At 36.6% G+C, this 26,037-nt stretch overlaps 1 protein-coding gene across 2 annotated transcripts in view; it reads right to left on the reverse strand.

The window, feature by feature from the left end:
• The window catches only part of radil2b (Ras association and DIL domains 2b), a 30,710-nt gene extending 8,089 nt beyond the window's left edge, over positions 1-22,621 (reverse strand). The window contains exons 1-10 of one of the 2 annotated variants that reach the window (XM_065253518.2): positions 22,255-22,621; positions 21,401-21,712; positions 18,944-19,176; positions 18,307-18,674; positions 14,811-15,485; positions 14,475-14,512; positions 14,179-14,354; positions 12,738-12,850; positions 2,917-3,136; positions 2,644-2,816 (exon numbers count right to left, since the gene is read on the reverse strand). In XM_065253518.2, coding sequence (XP_065109590.1) covers positions 2,644-2,816; positions 2,917-3,136; positions 12,738-12,850; positions 14,179-14,354; positions 14,475-14,512; positions 14,811-15,485; positions 18,307-18,674; positions 18,944-19,176; positions 21,401-21,712; positions 22,255-22,373 — 2,427 coding nt within the window. In that variant the 5' untranslated portion in view covers positions 22,374-22,621. Of the gene's footprint in view, positions 1-2,643; positions 2,817-2,916; positions 3,137-12,737; positions 12,851-14,178; positions 14,358-14,474; positions 14,513-14,810; positions 15,486-18,306; positions 18,675-18,943; positions 19,177-21,400; positions 21,713-22,254 lie in introns of both variants that reach the window. The other variant, XM_065253517.2, reaches the window with a different exon arrangement.
• Between the last annotated feature and the right edge of the window lie 3,416 nt (positions 22,622-26,037).

A 26,037-nucleotide genomic window follows, 5' to 3' on the forward strand; every position in this document is an offset into this window, starting at 1 on the left:
ATTGTAAGGAAAACTACACTCTTAAAAATGCTGCTTTGTGCTGGTTTCAACTCATAGTATAATTATGGACAAACTTAACCAATGGGTTAAATCAGTGGTTCTCAAACAAGTGAGTGCGGGGCCTCAATTTTATGACATTTGTGACCCTGGAGGAACCACAAAACCAGTCATAAGTCATATGGGTATATTTGTAGCAAAAGCCAAAAAACATTGTATGAGTCAAAATTATTGCTTTTTTATGCCAAACATCATGAGGATATTAAGTAAAGATCACATTCCATTAAGATATTTTGTTCATTTCCTACTGTAAATATTTCAAAAATGTATTTATGTTTAGTATATGTGTTGCTAAGGACTTTGGACAATTTTAAAGGTGGTTTATTTATTTATATAATTTCTTTGCAGCCTCAGATTTCAGATTTTTAATCCTAACAAACCATAAATGAATAGAAAGCTTATTTATTTAGCTTTCAGATTATATATTCAATGTCAATTTCAGAAAATTGACCCTTATGACTAGTAATGTGGTCCAGTGTCACATTTTATAAAAACACATTAATTTATCATGAATTCTGTGCATTTAAACCTAAGAAAAATAAGTCTACTACACTGTAAAAAAATTCCGTAGAAATTACAATGTTATTGCAGCTGGGCTGCCGGTAATTTACCATAGATTTAAATTTATGTTATTTACTGGAAAGAGTTTGTTCAAAGTTAAATACATTTTAAATATTAACAAGTCTTTATCTTTACAGAATAAAACTATACAATAACAGCCTCATGCAAAGCATTCTGGGAACCAGAAATCATCATCAACCTTTTTCTGCTTTTTGCTTCAGATTTTGTTTCCCAGAATGTTTTGCTTAATGCTGTTTTTTAGTTTTACTCTGTAAAGACAAAGACCTGTAAATGTTAAATGTTCATTTAACTTTGAACCAAATGTTGCCAGTAAATAACATAAATTTAAATCTACGGTAAATTACCGGCAACCCAGCTGCAATTTCTACGGATTTTTTTTACAGTGTAACCAACAGCACTATCCTGTATCATTTAATATGTCTCACCTTATTCAAATTCAATGATTGAGATGTGTTCATGTGTTGAAATTTCTTTAGGGGGGCACGTGCAAATAAGATTAAAATGCTCTGGGTTACATTGCAGAGAAAATGTCCATATTTGACCCAATCACAGGTTAAAAACAACCCAGCGTGTAAGCAACATCAGTGTACAGTTAGTTTCTCAATATTTAGCATATTTTTTTAAATATATTTTTAATATTTTTTTGCACCCTCAGATTCCAGATTTTAAAAATACAGTTGTATCTCAGCCAAATATTATCCTATCCTAACAAATCATACATCAATGCATATTATTTATTCAGCTGTCTCAATTTCAAACAATGACCTTTATAACTGGTTTTGTGGTCCAGAGTCACATATCAGAACCATTCAATTGATGAATCACAGTTAATTATACTTTATACTTTATTGTTGTCCTTGAAATGAAAATTGTTATGGACTACATGTTGCTGCACGAGTACAATAGACAGGTAAAAAGCAAACAGTATATACAATATAATAGTTATAAAAAACCTATTAAGATAAAACATTTGTTAAATAAACGCACAGATACTGGCACAAAGGAGTTGTTGTATCGATTTAGTTTACACATTCTGATTCTGTATCGGGAAGCAGTTTATACTTTGATTGCAAAGGATGACTCTGATTGCCAAGAATCCTCTCCACCTGGTTAAGAATACATTCCTCACATAAATCTTGGATTTAAGCTGAACTGAAAGATTACCAAACCATACTGTGATCCCGTACCTAAAAATACTTTCTAAAACAGCATCAGACATTTTTATTCACACCATACAGACGTAATATACGTAAGAAGTACAGTCTTTGCTCTAGACGAGTACAAACTCATTCAATATGTGTATTACATGTAATTTATGTATAACCACTGGACGATGGTCACCAATAAATTTGTCGTTTTTGTGTTCATTTTATAACTTATTTTTATCACACAGTTAACAAACACACTTATTTCTGCCTGACAAATGGAGCTAACCATCTTTTATCAAAATATTTTCCCTTTTCTTCTGTTTGACTTTAAAATATTGCAAAGTTGTGTATTTAGGTTCAACAAAAGTAAAATCCTTGTTTTGCGTATCAATAACTACAACACAACATACATCTAATATATTTTGTGTGACTGTGACAATTTGTCAGACACAAAACCCAAAAAGCATCATATAGTCTCTGACAGTAATGCTGCTCAACATTTTATTATTTCCTTTAGCAGGATGTCCCCTCAGCGAGATGATTTGTTACCCCAACATGTCAGACGGAGATGTAGCTTATCCTGCATCTTTATCTATTACCATGAAAGAATCTTTGTGTTCACAAAGCTTTATCCTTTAATGAGTAATACATCCTGTTAATTATTACTGAGGACCAAACTAATTCCTGATCTCCACTGAGATTGTGATAAATAAGGAATTTCATTGTAATAAGACAGGAATGCTTGGAATTGTGTACCAACAGCTGTTTTAGCATGCAAACATTTTTAATTTTTTCACTACACCCCACATACCTCTTCCTCAGAAATATAATGAATATACATAGATGTATCTCTGACCTGCAAAAGAGTTTCCTTGGGTGTGGCCAGTAGATTGACAGCTGTGGAGAGTTTGAGAAGGTAGCTGTGTGCCAAATCATTCAGTCCTGCTCCATGTGCCCAGTCTATAAGCAGATCCAAATTAGCCCTGATCTGGACCCCACGGGACCACTGGTAAAAACTTCCTCCCGATCCTTTACACAAAACCAAACACAAGGCCAACATAATTCGATGTGATGACATGCAGAACAAATGAGCATTGGAAAGTCTGACAGATAGGCAGTGAAGGCTCACCTCTCTCCATCAACAGATTGAAAAGCAAAGCATTGATGAAGAAGAAGAGGTAGGCGAAGAGCTGCACTGTGATTTCTGGGTGCACCTGGAACACTCTGACTAGCTGCAGTGTTTTTGTACAGATTTCCAGGACTTTTCTGATGTCCTTCGAGATCTGCAGCTGTCCACTTTTGGAGAAAGGATTACTGTCCAACAAGCCTGGAAGAACTGGATACAACATCTGGGAGACAAACAGAGAAAAAGATTCATCAGTAAATAATTGAACTATAATGCACAGTCGCACAGTGGGATAAGGTGGGTAGCACAAAGTTCCTTTTGCTGTAGAAGTGACACAAAAAAAAAACGTTTAGTCCAGCTAATGGTGAGCAATAACAATTATTTTGGTATGATAGGGTATTACAAAGTATGTATATAAAGTTTTATAAACATACATTTCATTAATAAAATGACAAGAAAAATATTAAACAATTTTTGTTAAAGGAAAAATAATTTTATCATATATCAATTTAATATACCTATTTAAATAGGTCAAGAAATGAAAAGTTTGGGAACCCCTGGCCTACACTGTCAGGAAAAAATGGTCCCAAGCTGTCACTGGGCCAGTCTTAAAAGGTCCTATTATGTACCATTTACTTAAAGATGTATACATTTGATACCTACACTGTAAAAAATCCAACTTTAAAATGTTCATTCAACAAAGAACATTAAGTTACTTGAACAAAGATTTCTTTGTTGAAGGGCATCAATTGATAATTTTGTGTTCACTGAATGAAAAGAGCATAATCATTCAGCTAACATATATTATTTTGTTGACTGGACTTAGATGTATAAGTTTTTGTCCAATTCGTTCACCCAACTTGCCAAACTGAGTAATCTGAACAAGCAATTTAAAAAAAAACAATGGTCGGAATGGTTCCCAGCATGCATTGCAACATGTTCACTGCTTTGGTTAATATTTACTAAAAAAGATGACTGTTTTAATGTTTGCTGGATTTATTTATGTTGTTATGTTGTTAATGTTAGTTATATGTTGTATTTAGAGTAATTTTTAAAGAATTATGTTTGTTCATTGTTACCATGATTGAGAAGTGTGTGTTCAGTGTAGAGGGCAGCACAATGAGTTAGTTCATTGTTAGTTCATGTAGAATCATTGTTGCCTCACAGCAAAAAAGTCAGACAAAGACTTTGTTTATGAGACCTTTCTGTGTACAGTCCAAAACATGTAGATTAGTTAAATTTGGATATACTAAATTACTCTTTACCCAACTTAGTCACTAGTTGAGTAAACATAGAAATTTGCTTATTACCTAATCAGTTTAAGTTGGTTCAACTTTTTGGTGTAAGTTGACATTACTCAGTAAATTGAGTTAGGTGAACTACATCATCCAAGAGTTGAGTAAACTCAAAAAAGCTGTGCAGCAAGTTGCCTTGAAAATGTAAGTTTAGTCAACTGTTTATTTTTTACAGTGTACGTGGTACTATTATGAGGGCCATTCCAACGAATCTGTGCCATTTGCAAGTTGTAATTCGGCAAAATTAAAATACATTTTTATTGGTCAATCTCAGGTAACTAGTTAATTTTTTAACATGGTTTCTTAAAGGAAAACACAACCATGTTTTTCAATATTTTACTATATTCTTACCTCAACTTAGACAAATTAATACATCCCTGTCTATTTCCAATGTGTGCACTTAATCTTTGTACAGGGCGTCTTGAATTTGTTAGCATTTAGCCTAGCCCCATTCATTCCTTAGGATCCAAACAGGGATGAATTTAGAAGCCACCAAACACTTCCATGTTTTCCCTATAGACAGTGACATGTAGTTACACGAGTACGAGTGGTTACCATCATACTTACTCGTGTAACTACTCATGTAACAGTCTTTAAATAGTGAAAACATGGAAGTGTTTGGTGGCTTCAAAATTCATCCCTGTTTGGATCCTAAGGAATAAATGGGGCTAGGCTAAATGCTAGCACATTCAAAGCGCTGTACAAAGATTAAGTGCACACATTGAAAAAAGATTGGTATGTATTAGGGATGCACCGATAGGATTTTTTTGGGCCGATACCGATTTAAACAGACAACTTCTGACCGATACCGATTGCTACTTCAAAAAAAGTTGGACTTCTTTTCCCCCACTAAAGTGCAGTCTGTTTCTTTTATTGTCCAAGACATTTGAGCCAGCTCAACAAAGGTTTTCTGTCGGTGCTTAAGTATAGTGCACACCAAAACATTAAATCATTTTAATTGAACAATGCAATTCATTGCCTTTATGCAGTTAATTAATAAACAATCAGTATCGGCCTTTCTCATGCTATTGCCAATATGCTGATGGTTTCAAAATCATCAAAAATCGACCGATAAATATCGGCGGCCGATACATCGGTGCATCACTAGTATGTATTAATTCAGCTACGTTGATGTAAAAAGTAAAATATTGAAAAACTGGTGTTTTCCTTTAATGGAAATGAAAGCTAATTCTAGTGATTAAAATAAATATTTGATCTTCACGTGGCCTTCAGAAGATCCAGATGATGCAACTTCCTCTTGAAAATGTGACTCCTGTTTTCATAGGGGGTAACAGGATTGAGGGAAATCCTGGGGACATGACGAAAATGTGCATTTCATCTAAAATATTCAATGGTAAAAGATGTTTTAAGCAAAAATGGGATATGGACCCACACTATTGCATAAAAATGAAGATACAGTATCTGAAGAATTTAATTCATTATATTTAAAGGTAAAGTATAGAGATAGAAAGCAGGGGTGGATAAAAATGCTGTTTTTTAGTATTCTATGTAGTTTTTATTAATGTTTTAAATTATAAAGTTAAATTTGTTGTTAGATTAAAATGCAGGACAATTTGCTTAATAGTAAAATGTATTTTAGAGTTGGTTTTCTTGCATCTTTATGCATATAATGTCCAAGGGAAAGAAATGGCACCGATATGGTCAAATGGCCCATGAACTCTTGGCCCATGAACTTAGGTGCTAAGGTGTACTTTTTGAAAGGGTACAGCTAGGGACCATTTTTTTTCTGACAGTGTAGTATGAAACCCATAATTCCTGTCCTAGATGCTAATTGGCTCCATACAAATATTGCAAAAACATGTCAGTGCACAGCACCCACAGATGCCAGCTATTAACTTATATTACTGTCAAGAGGCTATATAGTGTCTTAACTGTCAAGATTATTTATATTATGTGCGATGTGTATCACTTCAAAGTTCATTCCAGGCAGTTTTTTAACAGGAAATGTATTTAAAGACAAGATAATTCACACCAGTATGTCTTATCAACGGACAGAGGAAAGGGGACGAACCTCCTCCTACCCAGATGAACACAAGCTCAGTTCAGATTTTTGACAGTAATCTCCAGATCATGAGAACACTTTCATGCAAAAACATCTGTGATAGGATTTCTCTGCTCAGAGGTGCAAGGTCACTGCCCGAGCCCTTTAAAAACGACAAAATGCCAAGTCTATTTACTTTTATGGTTCCTTTCATCAAATAAAAACTCAGATTGTCTGGAGGCACATGTGTTCAGGCTACATCTCTGTTACTAACAACACTCCTGCAATAACCGTGTTAATACATTTCCATCTGGTTTTAAGGGTATACAGTTGGGGAATCCTCGAATACTAGCAGATTGCTCAGATCATCGAGCTGCGTTCCAGAGGACCCACAAGATCAGCGTAGAAAGAGAAGTCTGTTTGAGACGTGCCTGCCGAGGCGCAGCCCCCACTCTCCCATCTCAACGCTCTTTTATGTGCCACACATCAGATTAACACAATGCTGGCTTTGTTCAGCGTAATTGTGTGCAGACAGCTGAATCCAGTCTACATTTGGCACCCGCAGCCTTAACCATCATATGTAAAGATTCTCAGGGAGACTACTCTCATGCGTTGACAACATCTTGGCAACCAGTGCCCTCTTTGGCAGTTTGCTCTCGATACAGCTAATATACAGTAAAGAGTCTCCACCCAAAACCATTAAGCTGTTAAAGGAAAAAGTGAGCTTTCGGAAAAAGCGCTTCCACTTATTCAAAAACTATAGACACAGAGTGCCCTGCAACATGATCAGCATATAATGACCCTATAAAAAAGTCAATTTAACCTACTATTTTAAGTTTTGACTTGTGATAAGTTGGCATAATTTATAAAACCAAGTTTAAATTGTTTAACTTAATTTGTTAAGTTAAAGTAACATAAAAATAAATGTAAATATAATCTAATTTTTACATTGTAGTTAAAGTTCATATTTAAATAAAGAGTAAAGATGTTAATTATTCAAAGTTGGAGCTCACTTTTGGACACCACTGCTGTATGTATATATCAGTGCAATTGTTTTGTCTCAAGATGCACACCAGCATTTTTTTGTAAGGTATGTTTGTAAAAACTACTTAAATGTCCTAATATAACTTACACCTTGTCCTGGATTATTCTAAACCCTGTCCGGGAAACCACCCCTAAATAAAAATTTATTTATAATTTTCTTCCCTTCATGTCTTTTTACAACTGACTTTCTTCTGTGCAATTCAACGATGAGAAACAAATCATCTGGCCACTGTAATGTAAATCATGTAATGAAAGTGAAGGGAAACTGCGTCTGTCAAGCTTCAAAATGCCATTAAAGGATTACAAACGTGGTCCATATGCCCCATTCTTTTAAGTCTTCTGATGTCATTTAATAGCTTTGTGTAAAGAACAGATCTAAAATTAAGTAACTATTCACTGATAATCTTCCCCTCCAGTGAGATATTAACTGTTGCGAAAGGATCATTGACAAATTCAGTTAAACCCCGGCTCCAAGTTTGATTCATGAACAAATCATTAGCTGTGTCCCAATTCAAAGGCTGCGACCTTGAAGGCTGCATTCTAAGACCGATGGCATCACAACAGTGCGACTGAAGGTCAGTAACTGTATGTTCACACCACCACCGGCGAGAGCGTCAATAAAAGCTCTGGCTGCCCTGCCAACAACTCTATATAAAAACAAGTGTAGTAGACGCTATGGCACTCAAATGCATTCTATGGAATCCTCTCAAGCAGAGGTTTCAGTCTTCAAATTGGTTGCCGGCAAGTGTTTCCGTCTTCCGATTGGTTGCAGCCGAACCGTGTCATAGCTTATTACCATAAAGTTTAGCTGATTTCAACTCTCCTCAACGCTCACACCGTACATGACGCGCCACTACGCGCCGGAGCTCACCGCTGACTCTCACTGAAAATTTATGACTTCCGGGCACTTTGACTCTTTTGCTGGTGGCGGTGTGAACGCACAGTAAGGCCATCCCAATTCGAAGGATGCTTAATATAAATCCTTAAAATGTGTCCTTATTTCTCCACACTATTAAGGATAAAACTAATGGATTTTTCATAGTCTAGGCTATCCTGGGATTCATTGCGCACCTGTAATGGCTTAATATAATAAGTCAGAAACGTCTCCGCTGTGTCTTTTATGGGTCCTCTAAATGCTAGATGGTCTCACTTGAGTTCTCTTAAACCCCATTCACACAGACCTTTGGTCCCAGAAAATACCCGTAAAATTGGCAGACAAGCGTCTGTGTGAACACAAACTCGTCCCGTTAATCTTCTGGGATAGTTGCCGGAAAGAGGACCTAGTCAGATATACGGAAAACCCTCTGTGTGAACAAGAAGACGAAACAATGCCGTAATGGGCGTGTCGTAGTGAGGACGCGCGCGTCATCACAACAAAAGTTATGGTTCAGCTCCTTGAAACGAGAGATAACATGCATATAAACATTCACCACGAGAAATGTTGCAAACTAGATTGAAGCAGTTATCAGGAAATTATAAATGAGACGCATAAAACATGACGCACGTGCAGTAGTGAGGACGCGCGTGTCATGGCAAGATGAAGTTGGTTCAACTCTTTAAAATGAGGGATTTACAACATTCACGACGAGAAATGTCAGCAAACTGGACTGAAGCAGATATCAGGTAAGTTATCTCGTCACTTACTGCATTGAAACGGAGATCATTCAGCAGCATAAAAGAATATCGCGTCACGTGCTCATTTGAGCTATAATAAACGAAGATGCCCGCGCGTCATCCCAACAAGATATATCGTTCAGCTCCTCAAAATGCTGGTTTTAAATGCATATAAACAATCACGATGATAAATGTCTGAAAACTGTTTTAAAGCAGAAATCAGGGAGCTCGTCAAATATCCACTCTGAAGCTGAGATCATTCACCAGCATAGAACTGTGCGTTCACGCGCTCCTTTATAGTCTTATCATAAACAAAAATGCACTGGAGAGATGAATAATAAATAATATGCAAACTTCAGACACTGCGTAGAAGAGAGGGCTGGACTTTCAACAGGTCACATGTCTTCCCGGGACCATCAGATGCCGGCTAATCATGTCAGTGTGAATGAACAAAAAATCGAACCATTCCGAAAAAATCCAGGATGCCTTTCCCGTATATTTTCCGGAATGTCTGTGTATAAAGGGCTTTAGTGGTCATGTCCTTAAAAGGTCTTTGAACTGGGACACAGCTATTTAGATGTATTCTGTGAATTAGATCAACCCATTAAAGATTTTAAAGAACAAAAACATCACAATTTGGCTATAGAGTATCCACACTGTAAAAAGTAAAAGTTGGATCAACTTTTTAATTCAATTGTTAACACTTAAAAAGTTTTCAACTTAAAATTTCATTTTAGTTTCAGTTTAGGTAAAAAAGTTTAGTACTTTTTAAGTTGATCCAACTTTTCACTTTTTACAGTATACTGTACTGTACTTGGGCTGATCACACCAAACGCATTTTAAACGCTTGAAAACGTGAGGTGGACCGCACTGCCTTTATTTAAATCACTTGCGCAGTGTCCTGTCAATCAAATATTATAGCGTGAGCGCTCTTTTGCGGTCATATTAGCTGAAACTTTAAAAAGAGGATGCTTGCTCGGACCTTTATCGAGGTTGAGAGGTGAACAAACACACAGGAGACAGTGGGTGCTTCTCAATTCTTATTTGTGAATCCTCATTTCCTTTCCTTGCTTTCTTTCCCCGGGTCTTAGCACCACCCTCCTAGGATGCAAGCGAGGAACGGAGAACGGAGGAAACGAAGTATTAAGTGAAATGGCATATCCTCATTCCTCACTCTCTGTATAACTTTCATTCTCTATTATCAAATTATCAAGTGCATGAAAAACGAAAATTTAACAAGAAAAATAAAGTTAAATACATACTTGAGTTCATAGCCTTACTACATTAAAACAAAGACTTCTTAAAAGTGCTGTAACATTTATATATGTGTCTATACCACTGATCATTTATAGAGATAGGTGGTCTATACATGAATATGAAATAAATATACTGTGTGAAACGAGTATACATTTACAATAATTTAATGATAATACCAACATTTATGTGTGTTTTAAGATGCGACGATGTGAAGGGGGAGGAGATTTTTATATTATATGGGAAAAAAATGGTCCATATACTGTAAGAATACATCTCTGGAATGACATTAGTAAGTAGTAAGTGAATAATGATGAAATATTCACTTTGAGAGACAAATATTGCGACACATACTGTATTAACAACCCATTAACAACATGCACCTACTGTCGATCTCACTGGATATCACCAACAGTGAGCAGTTTATCTAAGCCCACCAGCAGTTTCCTTCACAGCAGGATAAAATCACACAACTGAACAGAACCTGTTATTATAGTTGTAAAACATCAGTTTGCTTTCCAGCCAGACATGTTTGTTTTTGATTCAATTTTCCTATTGAAAAAACCGACCTCATAATGGAGAATTGGCACTGCAGGAAGAAGCAAGAAATTGACATTTTGCCAAATGCTTTAAGTATAAAATGTAATTTTGGGTGGCATTTCATAGTGACTGCCATCAGAATAAACCGCACTGCTAAATCATTTCCTCTTCTTTAAAAATGTCTAGTTTCTCATCCAGCTTAAAGTCTAAGATGAATAATGCACTAAACTGCACTGACACAAAATCATTTTGTTTCCCACGACTTCTATTTAAACCTTTCCATTACTTTTTCAAGTGTTTCATTACTGTATTGTCTTTTTTTTATAGTTAATGATAAAATTGTTAATTAACGATATAAAAAATCCTTTTAGACTTACAAACCACAGATTTAACAATATCCTGTGGTTAACAACATTCTGAGGTTTGGCCTTATTATTATATATTTCTGTCGACCAATTCAAACATAAAATTATCAAAAGAAACACAATATAGCACTTATTTCAATTATGACAGAGGAAACGTCTCAAGTACCTCAAAGTTGTTTGTACTGTTGGCCAGGGAATCTTTTTCCACAGAAAAAACGCATTCAAAAATTGGACCTTAAATTCACTAAATCAAATCACACCAATGTCAACATCATGTCCTTCCATGACAAACAATGCCTTAGGACGAAAAGGAATTATGATTTCCCAGAGTGAGCAGAGATTTGCGGATTTTCCCATGCAGAACACAAATCATTTCTAAAACCTGGCTTTAAATATTAAAATGAGGTCTGAACATTAAAGGAGAAAAAAGGGCCGGTTATAAAATTTCACTATTCTGTCAAAGATTCTGCTTTTCATTACAGACTCGGTCTTATTGTGCTGTACTTTATGAGTACATATTTAACAAGCTACAATATACATATATAATAACGGAAACAAGGCACGCCTGAAGTTTAAGAACTCTTCTTGGACTGGGGATTTTGACTCATCATGTTAAATCAGGATTTCTGCAAGTTTTATGAAGGCATTTATTGTATGAAGACTTTTTAAAGATTTACTTAAAAATTAAGGGACATTGGAAGGGAGAACAATATCAGGGCTCAAAATAAAGGACTGCCCGGTGGCAAGGGGCAACATTCAGGCCACTATATGAACACAAAGGAAGATATTTTGAGCAATGTTTGTAACCAAACCGATCATGAGCCCCATTTACTTCAACAGTAGTAAAAAAGAATACTATGGAAGTGAATGCTCATGAACGTTTTTTTTAAATGACACATTTTTTTAAATATCTTCCTCCGTGTTCATCATAACAAAGAAATTTATACAGGTTTGTAATAACATGAGATTGAGTAAATGATGACAGAATGTTCATTTTTGGGTGAAATATCCCTTTAATTCATCTGTTACTCAAAGGAAGTTACTTATCAGTGGACAGCACTTGCCTTTCTACTGTGCTTAAAGGAAAGAGAAGCTTTGATAAGAACCAACTCGTAGTCTCACTCCATATCTGGATTTGATTTGTTGCATACAATCACCTTTAAACATTCAGAAAGTATTTCCTATCTGACTGAGCTACCAACAGAAGAATGAGCAAAACAGGGATTGCTAACATTACAAAATCACATTAGATGTTTGTACTAAATCTGTTTTAGACAGATTTGAATGAAACATACCACAAGGATGATACTATACACATTATGCTCTCTGTTCTGTATATTACCAAACACAACACTGGTAAACCATGTAAGGCATCTGGAAACATTCGAGATCCTTCAAAAACCCTGCACGTAATAAACCACATTCACAATACCAGTGTTTTTCTAGGCCTGCTGGTATGTGAGAGTTTTGACAATATGTTATTTATTACATACATTACATGACCACAGTTCTCCTTTAGCATAAGTTAGAGTTTGATTGTTTCTTTCAAACAGCTCAGTATGTAAAATGATCAGTGTGATTATATAAAACATACCATTTGTGGTTAAAATGGAGATGTTGACCCTGTTTCAGTGCATTGGTATGAAGTCTGCCTACTAAATGACATTCAGTGTTTTTTGTAGTAAGCGAGCAGATGTTGGTGAGTCTGACCTTAGTAAGATAATAGACACACTGCTGGAAGGTGAACATTATGACCTCCTCCAGGACCGTCATGGCCTCCTCACTGGCTGATCGTATAGAGGACAGGCGTAACTCCAGCACCGCTAAAAAAATTAGGTCAGAGATATTAAGTCACATTACAAAAACAATTCATAAAAATCTTGGTTCTTCATGTCTCACGTCTTCCAAACACATTCACAGGTTCTTTAAAAATCATTATTTAGCTATTGCCATATAATTCACTGAATGTGTGTGTTGGGGTGGGGGGTTTAAGCTCTAAAAATGACAAAAAAGCAATATCAAATGAAAGCATTAAAGTGTCTCCACCTGTAGGCCACCTATATTTGGTGCATCAATTTTAAAGTAGTTACATGAGTAAGTATGGTGGCACAAAACAAAACGTGGCGATTTTTTAAGCGGATTAAAAATGAGAACTATTTTCCAGGCGGAAGAGCACTTAGTTTGCAACGCTTCGACCTCAGTGGACCAAAGTGCTGCAAACTAAGTGTTCTTCCGCCATACAATATAGTTCTTATTTTTTATCCGCTTTTACGTTTTATTTTCTGTCACCATACTTACTCGTGTAACTACTCATGTAACAGTCTTTAAATAGGGAAAACATGTAAGTGTTTGGTGGCTTCTAAATTCATCCCTGTTTGGATCCTAAGAAATAAATGGGGCTAGGCTAAATGCTAACACATTCACGACACGCTGTGCAAAGATAAAGTGCACGCATTAAAAAAGATAGGTATGTATTAATTCATCTAAGTTAGAACAAAGTAAAATATTGAAACATGGTGATGTTTTCCTTTGATATCAAAGCACACTTGTAGCCATTCAGCATTAAGGGGCGTGTCTACTAACCAACATCATTGCCTGGGTTGCGTACGTGTGTAGCGGGTCTATCAAAAGAAGGTCCAGATTCTATTGGGGTAGGGGCGTGTTTGTTTAGGTGATTGGCTTTCAGAGATCATGGACCCTGCCTTTAAAAGCGATTTTCTCAATATTTAGATTTTTTGCAGCCTCATACTCCAGATTTTCAAATAGTTGTATCTCAGCCAAATATCGTCCAATATACAGAAAGGTTAGGAAACCATACAGCAAAAAAATGGTTCTTCTATGGCAGTGCTTCTCAAACTTTAACCGCATACGACCTCCCTTGTGTACAGTGCATCCCTTTGTGGCCCCCAAAAGAAAATGTATGACATTCTAAAACTTAAAATTTCAATAGTTGCCTTATTTTATATTTATATTTAATTAATCTATTAATTAACTGGCCCCAGTTTGTAAATGACTGTTCAATGGCATCATCATGTAATTTGTTTTTTACAGTAAACTTTGGGTTATATAAAATAACAGCAAACTATTTTGCATGTGAGTTTATAATGACTTTTACAATGTTATCAAAAAGATAGTAAATGTTGAGACCTACCATTACAATCTTCCTCTTCCTCCTCCTCTTCTTGTGAGATTGCGTGTAGCAGACGAGGAACCTCCTGCTGAATGAAATGAAGGAGCTGGATTGAATTGGCCATCCACAGGACGAGTGGTTCCAGACCCTGGATCAGCTTTTCAGTGCTTGGATGCAAGTCTTCTGGGTCTGACTCACTGCTATGTACGTCAAAAGAGAAAGGAAAATCTTGCTTTAATGTGAGCATTGCCAGAGATCTGGAAACTTAATTCCGCTGGTTATGAATAAAAATATTGTGAAACAAGTTTTGTTCTTACTTTTCAGATAATAAAGCTGCAAGTTCCTTTGCTTTGGCCTGGATTAAAACAGATTGCATCTTTAAACAAACTGTTAACATGCAACAAGCAGTACAGTGTTTACAATTATGCAAAACGTCAGTCTTAATTTTCTGCTTTTACATTTATGCATTTTATCCAAACCACTTCTTTAAAGCGCATATACGGTATAGAGATGGTCCTAGGATTGAACCCCATATATTTGTGCTGCTAACACAATGCTTTACCATTGAGTTAAGGGAACACTAAAGTTGAAAATCTTACAGTGAAGAAACAGGCACTGCAAATTTAAGCTTAAATGTAATAACTTAAACTTACCCAAACGACCGTTTGAATCTCATTGGCTATATGTAACAGCAGCCTGCGTATGGCAGGCATTGAGAAATGAGTAGCAGACTGTTGGAGACACAAGCACAGCAGGAAGGATGCGGTCAGTCTGTGTGCACTTTCAGTCTTCTCAACCATTGCAAATATCTCCTTAAGGACCCTGGACTCATGTTCCACATCATAAGCCAGAACCAGTTCCTCTCCTTCCGAATCCTTAAGACAGGGCAAGCCATTACCGCGAGACTTTCTCTCTGATAATGTACATGTTTTACAAAGTATAGGTAGCCTGCACGTATGTAACATCTCATGATGCCATGGTAGGGTAACGTTAGTTGTGACCCTTGGTGAGTTGGGGTCTTTATACATGAAAAGGTAATGATCACCCAAACCGATGATGTCTCCTGATTGCAGCTCAGCATCTTGGGTAATGACAACTCCATTCCACTTCACTTTTGCTCCATCAAAGGGTTTTAGTAGAGTGACACCTCCCAGAGTTTGGTCAGGGGCTGGATGGTTGTCCAGGCGCTGAACACAGCAGTGATGGGGGAGAATATCAGGCGCCCATAGAAGGTGACTATCTGTATCACCTTCACGCTCACTGCAAGTTTGTTTAACTTGGTGCCCAAATACTGTGTAGCTGCCTATCAGTGCGTAGATGATAAAATCCTGAGGAAGTAATGAAATGAAAGGTTTGTGAGGTTATGTTTATTCGGTACAGCGATGTACAGTATATTATAGATTAAATAGAGTAAAATACACAATGTTGTTGTAATGTTTAACTCTTTCCCCACCAGCGTTTTTTTTTAAGTTGTCAGGCAGTGGCATCATTTTTTTGTGATTTTCACAAAAGTTTAATGCCTTCCAGATTTTTTTCTAATAATATTAAATGAAAGAACATACCCTCTTGCTTAGAAAAAAACTGCTTCATCCTATCTTCATTTGTTCTCTTTTTATCACCTCTCAAATATGGGTGGGTCTCTTCAAAAATATCAAATTTTGAGCAAAAATATTAAATAATTGCATTTTTGTAAAGGACTTTTGTTAGAGATCAGACTCAGAATGATGATCAAAACATACACAGCGTTTTTACTGTTTTTGAGAGCGTTTTCTCTTAATTGATGAGATAACTTGTCAATGGCGGGGAAAGAGTTAAATATCTGACTTTGGCAAATCAAACAAATCTTAACACATAAACAATACGTGTTACTTTTGCACAGTACATTATGTCAATAACATACAGCAACCAACAAACTTTTCTGAATACCATGTATTAGTCAATTCACTAATGCATAACCAGCCCTACCTCAAGGCATTTCGTGACATAGTCACAAAATATTTAATCGATTTATCTGTGTTCATGGACACGATTTTCCATTTGTCATTGAGCACAAATGTCTTTTTTATGTCACTCAGCACGAATTTGTATAAATAGTTTTTCGTGTCAATAGCACAACTTTCTTTTTTCATTTCATTTTATGTATTCTTTTTTCCTTTTTTATTCTTACATTTTTTTGCTTGGGGTTTGGGTTAGATTAGAGGTTTGGGATATGTAATTTTATGTATTAGTTTTACATGTTTTTCTTGCCTTGAGATTGGGTAATGTCACATTTTCAGTTGTTGCAGTATGTGACATTAAAAATATTTTGATTTGCAATAAAAATTTGCCATTTTTTAGTTTGCAATAAAATAATATATTAAATTCAAGCACTGGAATAAGTGGATAAGGTCAGAATTGTTGAATATTAAATAAATAAATAAATAGACTCTGATTGACAAATAAATGTAGAGAGTTTAATTTCATTAACTCACAAACGCACATGAAAGATATACAAATGTTTGATGTTGTACTAAATGAATTGAATTTACAAATAGATAAAATGCCATTTTTAAAAAGGTACAAATATATTTTAAAGGCATTTACTTGCAGATTGCTTTCTGTAGGTTTGTGAATCATTGCACACATTTGTGGACTTTTCTAACATCAAGGCAAAATCCACAAATCCACATATACTCAAGCCAATCAGGTAACTTCCACATTGTGTTTACCAGTGCGTTCCAGCTTAAACCAATCACACTTTTGCTTTACAAACAAATTCTGTACAATCTGACCCCGTTAAAATGCATAAGATGCCTAACGCTAATTAAATAAGGTACACTATTAAAAAGGAGTTTATGAATTTGTACAATATTATATGCATAATAAATGAACTTTTGCACCTGAAAATCTGACATGTATGTTTATTATGAGTTTGTACACGCACGTGTATGTGTGTTAATTTATGGTTACTCTTCATCCTGTGAGCACAACTAATCTGTCAGGAAATGTGTCCACCCTTCGGACACCCTACTGTGGACACACCACTTCCTATCCAGTGTTAAATCTCAGGCTGTTTTTGCAAACGTTGTCATTTTTATGACATTTTTCCTCTGTTTGGCACACTCTGTTATTTTCCAATGGATTTCAAGGGATATGGGATCATTTTTTTCCATGGTGCATTGACGTCACCTGTGTTGTATTATCCAGTTTAAAATTGTGAAACATTGATATTGTGGGAAGAGGACAGAATACATTTTTTTGGGGGAAAAAATATTGATGAAAATTCCCTGTAATTCAGTTCATTAACGAAACAAAATTGGCACACATAAGAAATAATAAAAAGGTGCTGAAACTGCACTGCATTAATGTTAATTCACATTATCTCATCAAACACAAAAACCTCACAAAAAAAACTAATTTATCCAAAAATGTACATGTGTTTCTGCAAAAATAGTTACAATCAATAAGGGACATAAGTCTCCAACCTTGGAAGACGATTCCAAGAAAGATTCCATAAAAAACTCCTCAAGCCGCATTCAGACAGCCAGCAATGTTATCGCTGTGTGTCGCCCGTCTCTTTCAATGAGGTGTTTCTAAATCTGCGTGTTATAAACAAATGAGTACCATCCACACCAGTAACTGACAAGAGAAGGATGACGTGAACTCCACTGCTTCGTTCTCATTGGTAGTCACTCCTGAAATTCGCTTGACATTTGCATAAAGTTTTCTTAACTTTCTCGCGTCGCTGGACATGCCCATACGGTTGCCAACGATCACTTTTGCTTGTGCCACCGGAAGTAGGCCAGTTTCCATTGAAAAGAATGAGATTGCGTCGCTCTGCTACTGCTGGTCGCTGGCTGTCTGAATGGGGTGTCAGAGAGATGTGACCGCTGTGACCGGATCACTGAGTCACCAATTCAATTATTCAGACTGGTTTAATGAACTATAGATTTAAGAGTAAGCTAAAGTGGATGTCAACATTTTTAGTAAAAAAGGCCATAAATGCACCTCAAAATATCCTAAAAGCGTCTTCTATAAAAGCTTCATAAAGCTAAATCAGCAAACAGTGAAGCTTGGGTTTGATGGAATGTTTGAAGCTAAAATGAGCAGGGACGTAAGAAAGTTGGGGTTTGGGGATGTGGGTAGAGATATAGTAGCAATTTGTCCTACCTGTCTGTAACTGAAGCCCTGCAGGAGCAGGAAATAAGGAAACTCAAGGGGTGGGTGAATGGAATACTGTGTCGAGTTGTCATCGCTACTCTCGGTCTCCTCTCTTTCATTGGCAGGACAGTGTGTTGCTTTGTAGGCCTCAGCCTCAGGCTCCTCCCCCTGCAATTGGTTCTTGCCATTTTCGCCGGCTTCTTTACAGGATCGGATGCAGGTGCGTTCAGAATCAGCTGTTAGTTTCGTTTCGCTTGCACTCCTAAACAGATTGTGTCTGCCATTATCATCTCCACCATCGCTTACACAGATGTCCAGAGGAACAGATTTGCCTCTGGAGCGCGTCTTCTGCAACTTTCGTGCCTGTGCATTTATGCCTAAAAAATATTTAATATTAATATTTATTTAGTTTTCCAGACAGGGTTTAGATTAAACCAGGACTAGGCTTTAGTTTTATTAGGTCATTTAGGTAGTTTTTAAAACAAACTATACAAAAAAATTACTGGTGACAGATATATATTTTTTGATATGTCAGTGCACGCTGTTTTCAGATAGGACAGCTCAAACCATAATTTTAGTGATTTTAGTAATCTCAATGTATTTGTAATTTGCAATGCAAACGTGTTAATGTTCTAAGGGGTTATACCTGCGGTCACTGTGTCCTTATCTCTGGAGTTGTTCTCTTCCACAGTAGCCTTGTGCTGGATCTCAAATCGACGTGCATAACCCTCTTTAGGTTTCCAGAGGGACTGTAGCAGAAGGGGCTTTTCATTGTCACCTACCACACGAACACATTCAGTCCTCCAGGTGTGATCTCCAATACAGCCAATCACATCACATAACACATAGTCATCACTATTTTCTTTGCTTAGGGAGTATCTAAAAACATAAAGACAAACAACAGAAAAACAGGAATACGGTACGATATGTTAGATAAAAACAAAATATTTCACTAGTACTTTTCATTAAAGATAAGCATTATTTTCTATATGTCAACAAAAAACAAATGGCATTTCCATAAAAATGATTTCATGTAACTTGCTGTTATAATTGCCTAATGAGGCAGTGAGGCAACAAATGTATGGGTTTATGCGGTTTCCATCGTGCGCAATTCGCTATTTTAATTTGCACAGTTTGAGGGGTAATGGAAACGCAACTACTGGCTGAACCACTCTCAAAATGACTTTCAGTTAAAGAGCCACACAGATCCAAAATCGAAACTAACCTTTATTGCAGTGTGTCATGTAGCTGTCCATCAATGTAAACAACGTGTAAAGTAGTTGAACAAAAAAGTGCACGATTAATAAAGTTATTGGCTTCTAAAGCAGGGAGTCGACTCTGAATTGCTGAAACAAGTCGTTATATGGATTGAATCTCCTGCCTGTCTTTATCCACGTCACACGAACGCATCCACGTCACACGAGATACTAATCTCCGCCTACAGCCTTGCCCGCGGGAGAAACGAAAACTATGACCCGCCCACAGCTAGTTAGTGTGTGTAAACATCAGCTCACGCCGTGTTTTCAGTTTGTGTTGTTTTCACTACCAAAGGAGACTTTTTCAAGGAGGGATATCCTAATGTGTCTGGCTGTGAAGAATCAGTGGTTACAATTAATTTTTAACGGGGGGATTTAGACGTTTGGCAATGAAAGATGGTTCAGTACCCACTTTATTTGGAACAACATGCATCTCCTAACCACAACCTGTAAGTATGATTATAGCTACATACTTGCTTAAATGAGTTTAAAATGTCTATCATCATTTTTATTGCTTGGATTAATGATGAATGATGTCATTGTCAGAGAGTCACGATAGCAAGCGGTTAACGTAACTCATGCTCACTAAGGGTTTTGCTATGACCCGGTTAGTTTACATAAATGCTTAAATGAGTGGAAAATTGTTCGTTTCGATCGTTGTGTTATTGCTTGGATTAATGATGAATGATTTCGTTGTTTAAACTCTTAATTTACTGTCAGCGAGTCACGTTAGCAAATGGCTAACGCATGCTCACTTACGGTTTTGCTATGACCCGGTTAGTTTACATAAATGCTTAAATGAGTGTAAAATGTTAGTTTCAATCGTCGTTGTTATTGCCTTGATTAATGATGAATGATGTGTATTGATGTTGACAATGTCTTCTCAGTAAATCATGTTAGCACGAGGTCAATACATGTTGCACTATTGTTGGTCTGTTCCACTGATCTGTGGTCTGTGCTACTGATCTGTGATCTGTGCAAAGACACCCTGTCAGTTGACCAATCAGAGCAGAGTAGGCTACTGAAAGGTGGGGTTTAGGCAAACTTGAGTCATTGAACGGCTTCACACGAATCGTTTGGGGATCTCTGAGAAATGGGGTAATTTTAAATTTATATTTTGAGAAAATTACAGTGTTTTTTGACCTTGCATGCATTTAAACCTGTTGTCCGGGACTTATAAACAGTGATAGGATGCTTAAAATTGTCATCTTACTGGCTCTTTAAACAACATCAGTAAATAAATCTCTGTACGTTGAAAATGAAATGTAAGAAAAGTTAGGTGTCAAAATGTTACAGCAAATGATTAACAGATACTGTATAACAAATGATTAACAGATATAAAGCATGTAAAGATATTCTGTTGCAGAATAAAGAACAAATAAAGGAATTTCGTATCTTAAGGTTTAGCTAAGCATTTGATTCCAGGCAACTTGTATTCAGAAAGGAATTTTTTACACCTCTTAACCAGATTAGCATGAAAAGAAATGCCATCAAGGCACTTTAATCCATATGCACAATCACAGTTTTGTGCATTCACCTACATTCCAGAATCCAGACCAAATAGTTTGAACTGTTTTGTACGATAACAGCTCAACAGAAATATGAATTTAAACATGATCAAACCCCAGTTATTCACTTTCAACTTCACCCAAAACTGAATAAATGCCCCCCGCCCCAAAAAAAAAATATATGAAGCATAAGCAATAACTTAGCCTAACAAAATGTCAGTTCAAGTGGCTTTAACAACCGAAAATTAATAAATTGCTACATATAAAGTAAAGTAGCGTATTATGTTAATGTAAATAACTATAATTCGCAGAAATACTTGAAAATAAAGTTGGACTTACCTGGCTAATGCCTCTTTGACCAGTTCTTTGGCATTGGAGTGTGTTGTGGCCAGTACACTTTTATAGTTGGCTCCTTCACAAATCTCAGTGCCAAAAATCTTCAGAATGCCTGGGGCCGTGATGTGATTTGATAGCTCAGAGGGATCTTCAGTCACCGACACTTCCTCTCCTGAAGCAGCCATCTCCCCAGAGTCTCTCAGAGAACCTCGGCTGAACACGGCAGAGAGGCGATGCTGGTGGCGACGGATCTTGTTCTTTGCTGGTTGGCGAATACCGACAATCTCTGTGGTTGTGCCGCTGGATGAGCTTGACCTGGGAAGAGGGCACAAAACAGATCGCTCAATTCTTCAGCTCGGTGGAGTGACCATAGAGGTACAGAAGTGGTTAAAGTCTGGCTGCGTCCACCAACGATACCTCAGACCCATGCTGTTTTACTGTGGGTTGACCATCATTAGTTTTTTTTGTAGGTGTTCTTTAGGTGCAAATGTGTACATTTTTGTGACAGCTAGGGACTATTTCTTCTATAGTGCATTATAAACCATCAGCTGTTTATCATTAAAACGTAAAAAATGCATTCATGTACATGTAGTGTGTTGTGGGTATTATTCCAGTAGGATTTAATGGTTATCTGCCAGATAACATCCCACCATAATAACCCAACACATTAGAGACCATTATAGTTTCCATTAAAACAATGCAAATCCTATAATAACCATATTAAATCCATTAGAAATTCTGTAATGGTTTCCAATGTTTTCAGGGTGTAAAAAACATTTCTATTCAAACCAGCACACGTGTTTTTGTGCAAGTGTAGGTAAATGACTGAATGAGCAGGAGTTGACAAATAAACTTACTGGAGGGAACCATTGCTTTGCTTTCTTCCGACTCTTGTGAATCTTCTCTTTGATGTGTTAACCGGTAAAGCCGCAGGTGATGCTGGAGGCGGTTTGGATGTCCGCTCGTTACCTATCATCGTTCCCAAAGTCTTCCAGCGCTCGTCTTCGATCTACTCTCGTCTAACGGTCCCGCCAGAGCGCGCAGGTCACACTGTTGAAAACATCCCTAAAATCCACACAGGATCAAACTGAACTGAACTATCAAAACCAGTCCCGTGTCCTGTGTTTCCACGAAACACTTTCTCTCTCTCTCCCTCGCTCTGCGTGCCCATTCGTCTACATGGGCTGTGGCTGGAAACTTCGTGAGCTGTTTACGTAGGCAGCGTTTTGGGGCATCATGAGCGCGTTCCCGCGGTCAAAAATGTTGCACGCGCTGTGTATGATCGACCGGCCAAAAATGACGTGTGCTTCAATTGCTGAAATAGTGAGTGAGTTACCTCAGGACACGCTTGCTTGACATTGTGTATCTGTTTTTTATCATGCTGACGTAGAAACTGACAATAGTAGCAAATATAGGTTTAATCCCACACCATATTTTAACTAGTTTTTTTTCCTCATTGTATTTATTTATTTATCTTTTCTCTTCCCTTATTTTATCTGTGAAACTTTACATGGATAATGTATGTGATTTTATTCCTGTAGAGTTTTTTTCTGTTCATTCTAAAATGCATTAATTAAAAAAGGTTTGACACTGTTATATGGCAGTAATTTACCTAAAATGAGCAAATTAGCTAAATTTACGAAGGTTAATCAATATACCGTATAATTCAATAACTTAAGACTTTTGGTACAAACACTTTTTCAGTTGTTTAAAGATGTATAGGCTATACATTTTTATTTATATTTTATGTTTAACTTCATGTTTACATTTTAAATTGTGACTCAAGCACACTTGGTATTTAAAACCTCTGATGCATTTTGAATAAAAAAAATTAAATGTATAAAGACATACTGAGAATAATATCTTGATTCTGTGTACAAACATCACTACAAACTAACTGCTGACCTGAAACTGTAGTCGCCGCTATATAATCCAGCTCGGTAGGTGGCGCTAGCTGTCACAAAAAAGTTGGGTCCTAGACCTGCGATAATAGAACTGCCGTCATGAAACGGCAGCCTCCGGTTGTTCAGGAATAAACTATGGCGTGGATACGCCCGTGTTTACTAGTTAACTGTTGTAAAATGACTAATACTAGTGTTTACCTTACCATAGTAAATATTAAGTCATACTACAGTATTTATTACAGTTAGCCTCATATAATTACTATTATTGCTCTCCAAGAATCAAAAAAATCTGCCATTGCACCTCACGTCAGTACAAACCTGTATGTCTTTGTGTTGTGGTACACACGCACGCACACAAACACACACTAACTCAAACACACATATTCTCACAAATGAAATTATACGAATATTCAAAATTTGGTTTAATTGTCCCTTTATTGTTTCATTCACTCTTGAAAGTAACAACTCTCTTTATAATTTACCATTGTAGTCTACTAAATATAGAGTTGGGGTTAAGTATAAAAGTGGCACACTTTTCCCCATTCATTTCATTGACAGAAGTGTCCCACTTTACCCTAAATCACCCTGCAGAGCTGCCTGTGCTTGCAAGCCAGTAATTTATCTGGAGAACAAACGCCACCTACTGGTCAGATTTGGCGCAGCAGCTACAGACATCGAATAAAAAGGATCTTTTGTATCCTTTTGAAGAGCATTACTAAATGAAAAATAGGGCATTTAAAAAAAAATAATACTAACAGTTCAGTTCTGTTGTGGAACACACACACACACACACATTCTGGTTTCCATGTTTTGTGGGGACATTCCATAGACGTAATGCATTTTATACCATACAAACTGTATATTCTATTCCCCTTACCTGCCCCATTCCCTAACCCCAACCATCACAAAAACCTTTCTTGTACCTTAGATTTTCAAGAAACATCATCTTGTTTGATTTATAAGCTTGTTTCCTCATGGGGACATCAAAATGTCCCCACAAGGTCACAAAAACACTGGTATTCCTATCTTTGTGGGGACAATTGGTCCCCACAACGTGATAATTACCAGGTACACACGCACACACACACACACACACACACACACACACACACACACACACACACACACACACACACACACACACACACACACACACACACACACACACACACACACACACACACACACGTCAGGCATATGTGGTTTATCAATTCCAGACACAATGGTTTTTTTAGAGTACAAACTGTATATTCTATTTCCTTACCCCAATCCCTAACCCCAACATCCCAAAAACTTGTTGGAAGTCTTTAATTTATAAAAAAATACCATTTAGTACAAAGTCGTTCAGTTTAATCATGTTTATTACATTATGAACATGTTATTATACACTATTCATGTCCCCATAAACCACATAAACCAACCCCCCCACACACAAATAAAATCATATTTGCTGCTCACGTATCCAATGATGTAATATGATGCCAGTCACAACATGAAACAAAAACATGAAGGTGATTAAATGATGACACACATTTCAATACTGATCGAACTGTCACTTTTTTCCATTCTTTGTCATAGTTATAAATATTCAGTTTAGGTCAAGTATAAAAAATTTAGAATTGAGGTAAAGTGAAACACTTTTTCATGAATTCAATTGACAAAAAGTGTCCAACTTTACTCTAAAACACCCTACTTACAGAGCTGCTATATCCTGTTGTATTACCCATACTGTGGTATAGTTTAGTAATGTAAACTGTAGTCAAATTCCTAGATACTGTGTTTTTGAACCTTACCATATAATATTAAAGGATCAGTTCATCAATTTACTGCTTACTGTAATATTGCAGAATACTTTAGAATATGCCTAAATTAACAAAATTTAGTAATTACTACATTATACTACAAATTACTGCACTTTACTAAAGTAAATACTACAGTATTTCTACAAGGCCCAAAAATATAACACAATAAAACTTTTTAAGGGGGCATATCATGAAAATCTGACTTTTAAGTGCCCAGTGTTTCTATCAATCTAGATAATGTAAAAAACAACAACAACCCAGTTACGTAGTTTTGGTAAACCATTCTGTGCAAGCATGTAAGAAAATAGGTAATTGAAATTTTAGCTCCCCTTGTGATGTCAGAAGGGGATAACTGCCCCTTAACCTGTACTTTTTAACCATGGCACTGCCATTTTTTGCAGAGATCAGCTTATTTCCCTTTAAAAGGACACACCCAAAAACACCAAATTTTTGCTCGCATCTACAAAGTGGCAAATTTAACATGCTATAATATATGGTATTTTGAGCTTAAACTTCACATCCGTACTCTGGGGACACCAAAGATTGTTTTTACATCTCTAAAGGGTCTTGAAATGTCCCCTTAAACCTGGGCTGTGTCCAAAATAGCTCCATATATCCTTAAAAACTGCACAATTGGAGAACCATTTGAAATTATAGTGAACATCGAGTGCACTTATTCACTTGCCAAGCTGTAAGCCTGCCTTTCCCCCCTGATCTGCGGCTGAGTATTTTACTTTCATTCATCCAGGAAAATTATGCAAATGGGTAAGAGATGTGAAAGTGGAATACCTGGAATGTGACCTATGCATTTCAGTGATTCTTGGGAATTTGGATAAAACAGGTTTAAATTTTGAGAAAAAAAAGTTAGTTAAATTACAAAATCTGAAGGTATATCATTATAGACCAAGGTCTTGGCTGTTCAGCAATTTACTGG

The sequence above is a fragment of the Paramisgurnus dabryanus genome, chromosome 1 (assembly GCF_030506205.2).
Source record: "Paramisgurnus dabryanus chromosome 1, PD_genome_1.1, whole genome shotgun sequence".
In the NCBI taxonomy this organism is placed as follows: domain Eukaryota; kingdom Metazoa; phylum Chordata; class Actinopteri; order Cypriniformes; family Cobitidae; genus Paramisgurnus; species Paramisgurnus dabryanus.